The sequence below is a fragment of the Patagioenas fasciata genome, chromosome 2 (genome assembly GCF_037038585.1).
Source record: "Patagioenas fasciata isolate bPatFas1 chromosome 2, bPatFas1.hap1, whole genome shotgun sequence".
NCBI lineage: Eukaryota > Metazoa > Chordata > Aves > Columbiformes > Columbidae > Patagioenas > Patagioenas fasciata.
Genome location: NC_092521.1, coordinates 147,479,027 through 147,492,476, shown reverse-complemented (window position 1 = coordinate 147,492,476; position 13,450 = coordinate 147,479,027). Strand labels below are relative to the sequence as shown.

Below are 13,450 nucleotides of genomic sequence, written 5' to 3'. Positions count from 1 at the left end.
TGTTTATGCAGTCATTTGTGAAGCCTGCTGGTTGCCTTACAGAATGTCTTACCTACCTAAGTCCATTTTTATCTGAGGCAATCTGGGAATACCGTTTATTTAACACAGTGGGTTTGGATATTTTTTGATACATGAACTCAGAATTTTCCAGTGGAGGCGCATCCTTCCATGCAGTGAATGGGAGGCTCCTGCCCACAGACTTTTTTATCTCACCTTTTGCTGACCGTCTTATCAGGCCTGTGAGGATCATCAGGAATCTGTGTTTTATAGGCTGGAAAAACATTGATCTGTGACAACACTATCGTATGTCTCAAACTTAGTCATGGGTAAGCCCATTCTGTTTTCTAAAGAGACATCTCATAGAAATCTGAGCAGCTCCAATGCTTTGATGACTGTACAAATCTGTTTTAGCAGTTGTCACACCTTTCTAAAATAAACAGAAAATTTAGCAAATATTTGTTGTATCTCAAGGGTGAACTATTCGTTCTCAGCTCACCCTTTGATTTCTTGGTTATATTTGCTTGGCTTTCATACTGAAGTTTAACACTCTGGCTTATTTTATAAATACTAAATTATATTTCTTTTCCGTAGCAGTTTAATATATTTTGCCTCTTAGATATTTCAAACCACTTACCCGTTCTGTGTAATTTTTTCTGCATGGTATTTAAAGAACATGGTATATTAGGAAGGATTTGGAGGAGACAAATAATTGGCTAATAATACTAGGCAATTCACGGTATTCTTACGTAAATAGTGTCTAAAGTAGAAAAGGTTGAAGAAATATCTGTGGAAAAATAATGTGAAAGTGTAAGAAACTAGGCATAGAGTCCAATATTAATTCCAGTAACCATTTTCCTTTTGCCTGTGCAAACATGAGTATTCTAGTGTTACAACCTCATTAGGGGAAGTTTATGCTTGTTTAGTAACAACTTGTTTGAACAAATAACTGATACCCAAGACACCAGGGAAAATGAAATATTGAATAGTGACAGTATGTCAATTCAAATGTTATCGTGAAGAGCATGTAGAGATTTGTGTTCTTTTAATCTTTAGTTGATTACAAAGGTCTGGGGAATTTTTATAGCTCTTGAAGGGAAGAAATACGTGGCCTTAGATGACCCGGCAGCCATCTGTGAAGGCAAGACAACTGCGTTGTTCTCTTTGACTTTACTCCATCTGGTCCTTTGGGAGTGGAAGCATGAACAGGGGATCCTTTGGTAAGATCTCTGATGAAGCAAGAAGCAGAGTTGGAGGGGCTAAAATTGAGTGGGGTACGCCACTTGTAGTGTGAGTGGATTGTTGGAGAGAATTTCCAATTCCAACAAGAAGTCCCTAAAATCTCCTCCAGTGGGAAGCCTGTCAGATTTTGAACACAGGAGGACATCCTGAAATCCCAGCTTTGTTGCAAGTGTGTTTGTCTTGTGCTTTTGTGTATGTACTGAGCTGTTGTAACATGTTAAAATTACAACCTTGCATGTGGAAGGAAAGCACATTGATGATGCTAATATATTTTCTCATGCCTAGACAGCAATAGTTTTGATTAGTTCAAATGTTTGCCCTGTGTATATTTTAAAAAAGAAATGAATACCATTCTGTTTATAAATATTACACTTAAAAATGGGATTCTACTCAGAATTAGTATTTCCGAATGGTATTTTGACTGGATATTGATGTTGCTTACCATGTGGCATTTACTCATGCATTGTACATGTGTTGTAAGGTGAAGCATGGGGAAAAGTTCAGGAGAAGGCTAGACAAGTTCATGGATGAGAAGTCCTTTGAGAGTACTGAGTAGGTGGACTTCTGGCTGTGGAAGTTCCCAAGCTGCAAACAGATGGAGGCCAAGGAGTACCAAGCAGAGATGTATGCACTCACCCTTTTGCATACCCTTCATTTCCTACCTGTCTGCTCTTGCCCACTGTTGGAGACAAGGTGCTGACCTAGATGGATCTGTTTCTAACCCATTATGACCACTCTCGCTTCCTTATGTTTGTAGGGTGACAGATTGCCAATATTTGTGATCACAGCATCGATACACAGCAAATGATTGATGGATTTAGCTCAGATCTAAGCCTCTTGATAAAGCCAACAGTACAGAATAGGATGAATCTGAGGGAGGTTGTGCAGCCAGATCCATTCATGGCTTTAGGGTTATTAGTGGAGAAGGGTGACTATGCAAATGGAAGTCCCTAAAAATAACTCCAGTGTACGTTAAAGCAATTGGAATGTGCTAAAAGGGCTGGAATAATCAATAGAAAATAACAAAGTCAATGTAACTGGCTGGAAACTTTTCATGAACCCAGTTCAAAAAAGAATGAAACAGAAAATAGGAAGCATCAGAGTGGTTGGTGGTTTGTAGAAACAACGTGTAGGAAGAAAAATCAGAAAGACAGAGGAGCCAAAATATGAATCTTTTAATGAAACTAAAAAACTGACTTTTTATAACTGCCTTTGTTATGATAAAGGAACCCAGAGAGAATAAAGAAAGTAGATCAGATCCAGCTGATGTCACTAACTAAAGCAAATTTCATCTCTTTGTTACTTGTATTAAAAACTGAAAACCTAGGTTTCCTGGCCAGTTAAACTTCATCAGCAGGTAACTTATTAACTTCATCTGCTGTGTTGGGGAGCAAAATCTTGAGCAGGTGTCAGAGGGCAATATGCTGAGAAGTAAAGGATTTCCATGAGGAGTGGCGTGGGAAATAGAGCTTTGCAGCTGCTGCAGCCCCCAGGGTGGTGCTGCGGTCGTGAAACTCTGCAGACACACGTAAAGAGAAGGAAGGAAGCAGTGACGGGTGGTTTTAGGTGTGGGACAGAAAGGAGGACGTTGTTTTTCACAGTCACCCTAGTTTGAAGTAAACCTATGAGTGTTGATTCTCCACGTAGGTAGGGACTCATACCAGCTTGGTGCTTGGTTGTCTCGGAGCTGTAGGGACACATCGAAAGTCCTGAGTTCCATATGATGCACTATTTACACCAGCACTTAGCATGTTTGTACCAGGTAGGCAACCGTGTGGCTTCATGTGTTGTATGTCACATTTGAACATTGGAATATTATTAGAATGATGAAAGAGAATCCAGGGAAGTGAAGATGAAAGTGCTGGGAGACAGGTCCGTGATTGAGGAGAAACTCAGGTAAATGTTCAATACTTGAGATTAAGACAGCAATTGAGCTGGATTTATAATTATTTGCAAATATTGGAATCCTAACACTGAATAGCAGATCTTTTTTGCATCTATAGAACAAAATCACAGAATGGTGGGGGTTGGAAGGGACCTCTAGAGATCATCTAGTCCAACCCATCTGCTAAAGCAGGTTCACCAGAGCAGATCGCACAGGAATGTGTCCAGGTGGGTTTCAAATGTCTGTAGCGAAGGAGACTGCACAACCTCTCTGGGCAGCCTGTTCCAGTGCTCTGGCACCCTTGAAGTAGCAAAGTAATAAAAATGAAGCATTATTTATTAGTCTTCCACTAAAAAATTAGCCAGGTTGAGATTCATGTCAGTAGTTGTGTTTCCCCCATACAAAAAGGAGCATTGTCACAGACTCATGTCAGGTCTCTGCATCTGAGTTGACTTCGTAGGTGCAATTAGAAGCATATTAAATTTTTGTCCACAATCTGAGTCAACTCTTGTCTTCTACAGCAGTGTCTTTGCATTGCAGGCACATACTCCTGGAGAAGCAGAGGGATACCACCATTCCATTTCACACAGCTACTACACAAGATGGTCGTAAATTGTATTCCAGAATTAGAGACAAATACTGAATTACTTCCTGCCAAATCCATGCACAACCAATACTCTTCAGAGGTGTTTCCTCAGCCATAATGTCAGTGAGGTAATGAACGATCTGTCCCAGGAGAAGGGGTTTGTGCCAGTTCTCCTTGTTAGGAAGAACCACCCCTATTCTTATGCCAGATATTTGCAGGGTTTCCATTATGTTCCTCCAAAAATGATGTCTCAATCCAATGTATTTCAGTAAAATTAAAAGGTGTGGACCTATTTTTCTCGGTAAAATGGTTTGTAGATTTCCCAACTTGGCTAGCCTAAGGTGCATTCGTTAGGAATACAGGGTAAATTAACTAAAATCTGGAAGGTCTAATGAAATGGAAAATAGTGTGTCATGCACGGTTTAGATAGATGTCCAGGGCTCTCCTTCCATCCTATAATTGGTGCATAGTCGAAGTCATCTGGTTTTCAGGTCAGCCATTTTCTAAGCTATAAAGCCTGCATGAAGAGAAGGCGAAAAGAGTTATTTCTTCTTCTTCCTTGCATAGTAGCTTTCTCTACCTCCTCTATGGTTTATTACTCATTGGTCATTTGGTATATTGGAGTTAATTAGTTGGAAAGGGCAGCTTGAATCGATTATTGACAGGCAGCACAGAGGGGCAATGCATACTCAGTATGCAAAAGGAAAGAATAGAGAAAAGGAAGGATTTTGTCGGTCCCAGCTGAAGTCCAGGCTGAAAAATGTCTGCTTACAATGGGCTTTGTGAAATAAAGTCCTTGAAGTATGTATATGTTTAACCAGCCGGCTAGGAAGTACAGGTTTATTTGGCCCATAGTCTCCAAGTTGACACCCAACTGACAGTTATAAAAACCTCAGTAAACTATTAAAATACACACACACAAAGGAAAAAAAAACTCAGACAGACATCAGAACTGACACAAAGACTGTTAGGGAGCACTAGTTTAATGGACAGCAGCAGGATACCCCAGAGGCAGGAGCTGTCCTGTTGACTAGACAGAGATATCGATAATTCATCTATGCTCTCCTATTCCAGAACAGAGGTTTCAGAGCAAAGAGCAGAATAGGAAATTAAAAAAATGTGTGGGGACAGATGCTCAGTTGGTGTAAATATCATTGCTCGTTTGGCTTGAATGGAGCAGTGATAGCTTCCAATGACTGAGGACACAATTCTGTGTTTTTGTGTGAACGCCATCCGCTACGATGGTGAAGGACAACACATGGGGATTCCTCCTCATGTCCCTCTGTTCTGTCAGCAGCAGCCAGTGACTCAGTCTCCTGGAGGCCCCGGGCTGCTGCGGGGCAGGTGAACACCCAGAGCTGAGCAGGCCCGTGGGGTGCGCTGCTCCCCCGGGCTCAGGAGGAGCTTCGCCTCTGCCCGTCCAGACCTCCAGGCAGCAGCAGTAACTGCTGGGTTACCTGCGCCACAGCCTGTGAAAGATGGTCAGCAGGCTCACGCTGTTCTGAGTTCTGAGATAAGTTCCTAAAAATACAGATCATAAAATTAAGAAAAATTTCATTTTTACGCAAACAAAATAGTGGAGCTGGTGGGATGCAGCTGATACAATCTCAGACATTATAGTTATTCACGGTAAGGGTTGAGTTGTCTATGACAGCACCACAAACATTCGCTCTCCCGGCTTCACACTCATTTCCACAGCCCACCTCTATCTCTTTTTGAGGTGACAATATTTTTCATCTCCACATCCAGTCTTTTCCCAGAGTGCTTTGGCTTTGTAACATTTCTGTCTGTGAAAGCTGTAGAGTTCATTCAATCCCTCAGCTCCAGGGCATGTCCCGCATATCTGTGGGACATCTGTAGGTGACAAGTACCAACTGGAGCAGAAAGGAAGGCTGTGCAGGGTTAGGAAGTACAGGAGCTCTGTGGCCTCCATGAAAGTCTGGGGCCTAAAGGCTCAGTGAACAGTGGCTACTGCTATCTCTGAGCGAGAGTGGCTACAACTCTTGCTGCTCTTCTCAATAGAGTTTGAAATGTGAGCAACCTGAATGAGTTGAGTGTCTACTAAGCAAAAAGGAAAATCAAAAAGAATGGTGGTGGGCCCGGAGGTTCAGTTAACTCCTAGGATGAGGAAGGAAAATATACACAAAGCTCCCCTAAGCAGATAGAGGAAAGCACAGCAAGGTCCTGGAAAAGGGGAAAAAGGAGACTTTGGCAAAAGCAAAAGGGAGGTGGCACATGGACTCTGTCATGGCTTCCAGCAGCAACAGCCTGGGCCTCACGGACAAGCATCCATGGGTGTCTGAGTGGGACACTTTTTTGAGAAGGCTGTGAGGTATTGCTGAAGGGTAGTGGGAATTTTGGCTCTCAAACATATTAATTTGCATTTTTTTATTACTTTTGAGCCTCCTTTGAATTCTTCCTTGGTCTTCTGCATTGTCTATGTCTGGCCCTGAATTTGGGAGCCCTAGTGTGCACAATGGAGACAGGCTACACAAGCCAAACACAATACAGTCCACTTGGTGTGTGATCGCCTCCCCGGCATCTGGGGACTGCGTCATTCTTGAGTCAGAGCAACCATATTTGGTTAAAATTGTATTTTTCTGTTGTGGCCCATGGGATGCTGTTTGGTACTGCTAACTTGTTTGTGTCATCTGCCCCATAAATTACTGTCTGGAAGCTTCTCTTTCAATACAAACTTTCCTTGCCAGTCACTGTGGGTTTTATATGTGGGGTTTGTTTTATATTTTGGTAACAATCTAGGTCCTTTAGTGCTGTCAAATAATCTTTCCCTCGCCCGTGTGGTGCAGCATGTGGAGAGAGTGAGACATTGCTGCAGTGGCCAGCTGCAGATTACAGGGTGCTCTGAGACACAGGGGTCCTCAGCTGTGCAGAAGTCAAAGACATAATTACAAAATACAGGCAGATTTCAATTAATGATCTTTTAAAGCTCCTGAATCAAAAAGGCAAAGACAGCAATATGGATGTAATGTTTAGAGGGTTTGCACACTGTCAATCTTTAATTAAGATACCTGAGATAAAGTTTACCCTTGCAAGACAAGAAAGGAGCATGGGCACCCAGTGAATCAAGAGCCATGTGAGAGCAAAGGGCACCTGGGCTCACAGAAGTGCAATTCAGCACTGGAGGTTTTGCTTCAGATGCAGGACAGCTGGAGGAGAGCAATGCCTTGGGCTGCTCCTGCTCCTGGGCTTTTACTTGCCTTATTGCTATTTACTGGATTGAGCTGTGATTCCAACCACCGTGAAACAAAGAGGCAGAAAAGAGCCATTTATGATGAGCAGTAAGTACCGTTGCTTGCATTTGTTCTTATGGTGGCTTTCAAGTGCCAGTAATGGGAACAGAATGGCTTTATTGCAGCTCTTTTTTACATAGTCTTTGGTGGATATGTGTAACTAAATGATCTCTTTGTATTTTTTTCTGCAATACAACAGGCCTCGTTTGTTCTCAGACCAGGGTAATTTAGTGTTCCACGCTGGCTCCAGCAAAAATATTGAATTTAGAACTGGACCACTGGGGAAAGTAAAAATTAATGAAGAGGACCTCGCAGAGCTTTTTAGTCAGGTGATATAGTTACTTTTCCTGAATATGCTTTTGTTTTTGGTTTTGCATATTAATAGTTTGTCTTCAGAATTTGTCTTAGCAAATGTTTGATGTGTTTTGTATGATTGTTATTTTATACTGTCTGTGTCAGCACTCTAATATGAATGCAAGCTATTGCAGACTCATAAAGTAATTATGCTATTACAGAAAATAATTAAAAGATGATTATATTGTGTATACAACAGATCTTTCTGCGTTCAAGTGTACTTTATAATAGCAAAGTTAAGCAAGAATAAAACTCTCCTAAGCTTTTGAAAAAGCAAAGATTTTACATTTGTAAGCTTTTGAAAAAGCCAGGCTTGTTTCACATTATCTCTGTTTTTTAAATTTAGGTGAGAGAAAGTAATGCAGAGATTCAAGAACTTAAAAAAGCCCATGGTGCCTCTCAGAACGTGTCCCAGCAGGTTGCTCTGCTGACCTCCAAGGTGAGCTGTACCCTTGTGGTGTCCTCTTCCAGTGTTCCCCATTTCCCGTTCCTCAGATTAACTTGGTTATCTTCTTCATTTTAGTATTGCTGGACTCCAATTCAGGGAACTGGGGCAGAACCCATAGCTGTCAGCTCAGACTCTAATGCTGAGATACTTATTCAGTAACTCTGGAGACAATGGAAATATTCCTATAAATCCTATAATTTCAAGTTACGAGGATTCTTCTTTTGTTCCCTGTCAACATCTCTATGGACTCTATCATCTAATATTTATGGAAGTGAAATCCCACTTAATTCAGGAAATGGACCATATTCTTATAGGTGTTAGACATTCAGTTCCATAGGTGAAACGGGCTATAGGGGTGTGCAATGGAAAGAAAATACCTATGCAGTAATTTCATCCCTTCCCTGCTAGTAACATTTTTCTCCAACAGAAGATTTTGAAACTTTTGTCTTTACAAATGCCTTGGTTTAAGCATCTTTTGTTAGAGTCTTGCCACAAGCTCATTGTAGGAAAATATTTTATAGCCTAAGAGACCTGACTTCAGGGAAATTGTGCTAATACTTATCCATCATATTCCCTGATTCAGTTTCAGCTGGTTGCTTGTGGTTATAACTCACTGAGACATGGTGAACCTTTCCTTGGCTTTCAGTGTACTCTCTTAGATCTCTGTCCTTTGCATGTACACGAGCACCTAAACAGTCCCACTGGAAAATTCGCATTCTCAGTGTTGAGCACCTGGATTCATCTTCACAAGACTGAGTCTTGCTTTTTTTGAGCCAAGCTGGGACATATTTAAGCTGCCATTTCTGAACAGCCTAAAACATGGAAGTCACCATGAATGGGGCCTGATTTGAACTTGATTGTTGCCTGGTTTCACATACCACCTATTCTCTCTCCTCAAAAGTATTTTGTTAGCCTACTAGCATCCAGCATGTACCTCTGTGGTCACTCTCATACCAAGCACAATGTAATCTGAATTTCTCTTGCAGGTCATGAGTCTTGACAACAAACTTCAAAGCTTAGAGCAGGTGAGTAAATGGGAAGCAAACTAGAGATCCAAAAATAAAAGCCCAGCCCCAAGTAAATGAAGTGAGATTACAATGAGGTTACTATTTAAGTTAAATTATTTCTTTCCTCTCATACATTACTTGGGAAAACTTTTTTTGCTAACAGGCGGTAAAAAAAGCACCAAGATTTGTTGAGGAGGTGAAATGCCTTCTTACAAAATATAAACAGTGTAGGAGCCTGCATTCCTTAAAGGAAAAACAGTTACAGAGTCAAGAACAACAACCAGATACCAAGGAGAAGTAAACTCTTCCTTCACTGATCAGTTAAGATGAAAACTGGAGAATTCAAAGTGGATTTTATATTGTACTGGAAATAGCTAATTTTCAATTGTCATCTGCTTTTCCACTGACCCTGTGGCAAGCCACAGCTACAACTGCCAGTAGAAGCAGTTGTCACACAACTCAGCAAAGGAAAGGAGAAGACAAGGTCACTCCTCATCTAGACTGACAGTCTGCTGACGAAGACCAGCGTCTATTAAAATTTACTTCTTACAGAGCTTTCCTCATCCTAGTGCTTGCAGCTGGCCATCCAGTGTAAGACCAACGATGTTAGTCTTTATGTTGTACAGATACGAGTAGAACAGCTCAAAACCTTTACAAAGCAACCTTGCTGAAAAAAATGGGGGGAAGGGGAGAATGGGGACACAAGAAAGAATGAAAAAGGAATTATAAAACTTTTGTCTTGAAAATAAATGCTAATGAAGCACTGAATAAGAACGAGCTCCATTTTCTGCACTTTTCCTGGGTTTCAGGCTATCCAGATGAGAGCCTGCAGCAGTAACCCCTGTGAAAACTCAGGGACCTGTGTGAACTCACTGGATGGTTTCTTCTGCCTCTGTCCCAGCAACTGGCAGGTGAGTTTGTATCCTCCTCAAATGCAGAATGTGTATTTTAACTGTAAGGACACACCTGGCTTAGTGTAATTGTGAGAAAGTATAGCATTTTAAGGTTGATCAGAACAGTGAGAAATACTGAACAGCTAAGCAGCAGTAACATGGTCATCGTTTGGTTGAAGGGCAACACGCTTTCGTCTCAACAACATTAATATATACCAAAAAAGTGAAGCCCAAACCACTGGGCCGTACCCTGCACTGTTATACAGGGGCGATGGCCCATGAAGTCAGGGATGCTTGGCAGTTCCCACAGCAGAGAATTAGTCTTTGGTTTTTGCTGAGCAATGAACTGAACTGCATGCCTTACTGTTGATCTTATGCAAGGATAAAGAGAGAATGGGGGAAGGGAATGATGTTTATTCAAGCTCGAACAAATAAAAAAACATGGGGGCGTAAGTAATCAATCCAGTCTGAGTTTTTTAAATCCAAAGACTTTACTGGCAAATGCTGTAATGGTGCTGTTACATGCACTGGAAATGGAAAAGTTACATCTTCTTCTCAAAGGCTCTCAACTTGAAATTTGCCCCAGCAAGATTTGGTACAAAATTGCTGTGCTTTCAGTCTTAATAAAACAGCATCCCCTGACAGAAACAGTTTGAAAGAAAGTTTTCTGAGTCTTTTGCTATGAAGTTGGAAGGTAGGGGGTATGACAGCACTATGCTGTCCATATGCTTTGTACAAACATCTGAAATATTTTATCCCCCATCTGGCTGATAACCAGGGTCACAGAAATGTGACTGAAAAATAGAGTTTTGTTGTAATGTTTCATAAGAGAAGCTGTGTTGATAGCAGCCCATGGTTTGTATATCTTTGGAAACTATATTAAACATTGGCTCCATGGTTTCCTTAATTTCTAAGTTATTTGGAAAATAAACTGGTTTCCCATTTCATCTTAGGGCCTCCTGTGTTCCGTGGATGTTAATGAATGCCAGATTTATGCTGGAACAGCATTAGCTTGCCAGAATGGAGCCACTTGTGTGAACACACCAGGCAGCTACAGGTAACTTTTCAAAACTACACACAAAAATCCTACCTAAAATACTCTGCTATTTTTGTACCCCATATCACAGCTGCAGCACATGTTTTAGGAATCATCTGTTCACTATCTATGCACTATAATCCCTTGCAGTCTGGGAGAATATAAAGTCCTTAATACACTGTACACCTGAGCCCACTGCAGACCCAGAAGGCCCTCCGAAGCCTTCGCCTGCTTTAACACAGGAAGAGCAGCAAGCATCAGATTTATCACACAGCCATGCTGGGGAAGGAGGCTGCAAATTGGAGCCTGGCTCCAGTGCCCCGACTTTCTGTTGTAGGTGCAGATGCTTTAATAGAAATTTACTGCAGCATGGTGTGCAGATGGGACTGTGAGATGCAACATGCTGGTCTGTAACCAGCACTCGCCAACATGCCTGTCATCCCTCCTTTATCACCTGCCCCTTGAGACTGAAGGGAGTGAGGAGATGAAGGAGATGAATAGAGCTTTGGCCCAGTAAAGGTTTCGAGTTGTTGGAAACCTCCTGAACATATGGACACCCCTGATCACTGGCATTCCCAGCAGACCGCCCAACTCTGAGCAATGCCTTCACCCTCCCCAGAAATACAGGTGCTGCTGAGGCTGCAGCAGAGCAGGCAATGCACGGTGCTGTGGGCAGAAAGGGAGGAGGAATGCTCTTATAGTCGGCTGGTCTGCAGGGACCATGGGCTGCTTGTTTGCGGGCCCCTGTAGACATGAGGTCCCTGGAGCACATCCCTGGGACACATCCTTCTCTGGCTGTGCCCAGCTCCTTAGGAAACGCTCTTCTGTTTACAGGCCAAGCCAGCCTGAACATTCTGCATCTTATTTTTCAAAATGTCAAATAATCTGGTAAATAAATAACTTTCAGATATAACACAAAGCTCTCCCTGTGCAATGGGAACAAGCAGGCTGGAGAGTGTGCCACAGCGTTCTGCAAAGCATTTTGCCTCCTGCTTCAGCATGAACATCTTAGCCCCCACAAATATTTGTTTGGCATAACACTTGTTCTTAGTGCTTGGTCAGTTCTTGGAAGACCCTCACATAAGGGAAACTCTCCTGCAGTGGTCTTTGCACTTCAGCATTAACCCAGAGCCTGCTGAGGTGTCCCTGATGCATGGTGCTTCCTCTCAGCTTTTCTTTGATTTTAAAGGATGTTTCCTAGCTTGCTTGCAGCTGTTCCCAACAGAGACATTAGTCGAGGAAATGACAAACAAAGCAGCCTGCCTTTACTTGTTTCCTACTGTGCTCAGTGATGTGGGATACAGGTGTGTGACTAAATCAAGGTTTGAGAGGACAAACCCTCTGCTTTTCTTGCAAGTGTTGTCATTGTGTCACTATAGTCATGATTCCTGTAAGTTTTTTCCCAAAGGTAATTCTTGTCCTCCTTGGTACCTGCTGAATCAGTGCTTCCTGAAATGAACTAAGACTTCCTCATAAGTCATGCGAATCTTAATGTTACTGCTTTTGCATTGTGCCCTCAGGATTATTGAGGGCATTGAGGGATTATTGAATCCTTTCCCCAGCCCCATTGTGCTGCCTTCAGTTTCCCATCACAGACTGTCTGTCTTCTGAGTACTCCCCAGATGCTAATTCCATCCCCAGGTAGAGCATGGCACTGCTCTTTTCAACAACTGTGAGAACATTGCTCCTATTTTTCCCCAAGACCCAGCAATCTAGGTCACCCCACTCCTGCTCTGGTGTAGTTATATGCACCAGCATGGGCTGTGGTTAAAGAAAATAGTGATATTTAACTTTCCACAGTCCCCAGTGATAACACCATGTGAAGGGCAGTACTGGATGAGGTACTGTGAAATGGAGCGTGACAGAGTCTTCACTCTCTGTTCAGTTTCTTCACCTGCAGGCTTCAAGCTGTAGTTCAGGAAAGCACTAAACTATGAGTAAAAAGAGCAGATATTCAGGAAATGCCTTCCTGAATTGGAACATTAATAGGACATTGCATTAGTTGGATGAGAGGTTGTGAGAATCCCAAAGTGTATCAGACTTCTGTGCCAGAACCAAAATAACAGGGACCTCATCGTGACGTGCTGTCAGCAATGGGAGAGAACCAGGGCTGTGCCAAGCTGTGGTGCATTGCAGTTTGGCTGAAGCTCCTTGTAACATGATCTCCTTCTTGAAGCTATTCTCTGAGTAACTTCGGATGGGTAGCAGATTAATCTTTGCCAGACCAGGCAATAGACAGTGCCATTGTCGTCCTTGGAAGCCAGTCAGATTGCCTTGCTGTGTCCTTTGGAGTTGAACATGAAGCTCTGAAGGTACTTTGAACATACAAAGGTGATCGTGTTCCCTGATCTGTTGCCTCTGTGCTTGCCCAGATTGAGCTACTGCACTAGCAAGACAATGTTGGTCTGTTTGCCTTCTCTTACAATAATGAACATGCTGTCTTACAGTATTGCAGACTGCAGTTAAGCATTAAGCTATTGTGGGTTTTTGAAGCTCGAGTTCATCTGGGTTGCTTGTCCTGGGTGCAGGGTTTAGTTACCTGCAATTGGTTTATCAAACTGCTGTTTCAGCTGAGCATGTGTCACTGTGACAAGGATAGTAGCAGCTTCTTATAAATTGCTCCAAGGTCCAGCTGCACTGGTATACCCTGATTCAAATTCTGCAGATAAATGCTTTTACAGAGTATTTTTCATTAGTCATCTTAAAAGCAATTCAACAGGGGTATGTACCTGCCATATGTCTCTGTGAAGA

At 42.3% G+C, this 13,450-nt stretch overlaps 1 protein-coding gene across 1 annotated transcript in view; it reads left to right on the top strand.

Annotated features, from left to right (window-relative positions):
- The first annotated feature begins 6,837 nt into the window (after window positions 1-6,837).
- Window positions 6,838-13,450, top strand: part of CUBN (cubilin) — a 141,967-nt gene continuing 135,354 nt past the window's right edge. The window contains exons 1-6 of the mRNA XM_065831316.2: window positions 6,838-7,009; window positions 7,161-7,290; window positions 7,662-7,754; window positions 8,750-8,788; window positions 9,580-9,681; window positions 10,617-10,720. Of these exons, the coding sequence (XP_065687388.1) occupies window positions 6,867-7,009; window positions 7,161-7,290; window positions 7,662-7,754; window positions 8,750-8,788; window positions 9,580-9,681; window positions 10,617-10,720 (611 nt within the window). The 5' untranslated portion in view covers window positions 6,838-6,866. The remainder of the gene's footprint in view (window positions 7,010-7,160; window positions 7,291-7,661; window positions 7,755-8,749; window positions 8,789-9,579; window positions 9,682-10,616; window positions 10,721-13,450) is intronic.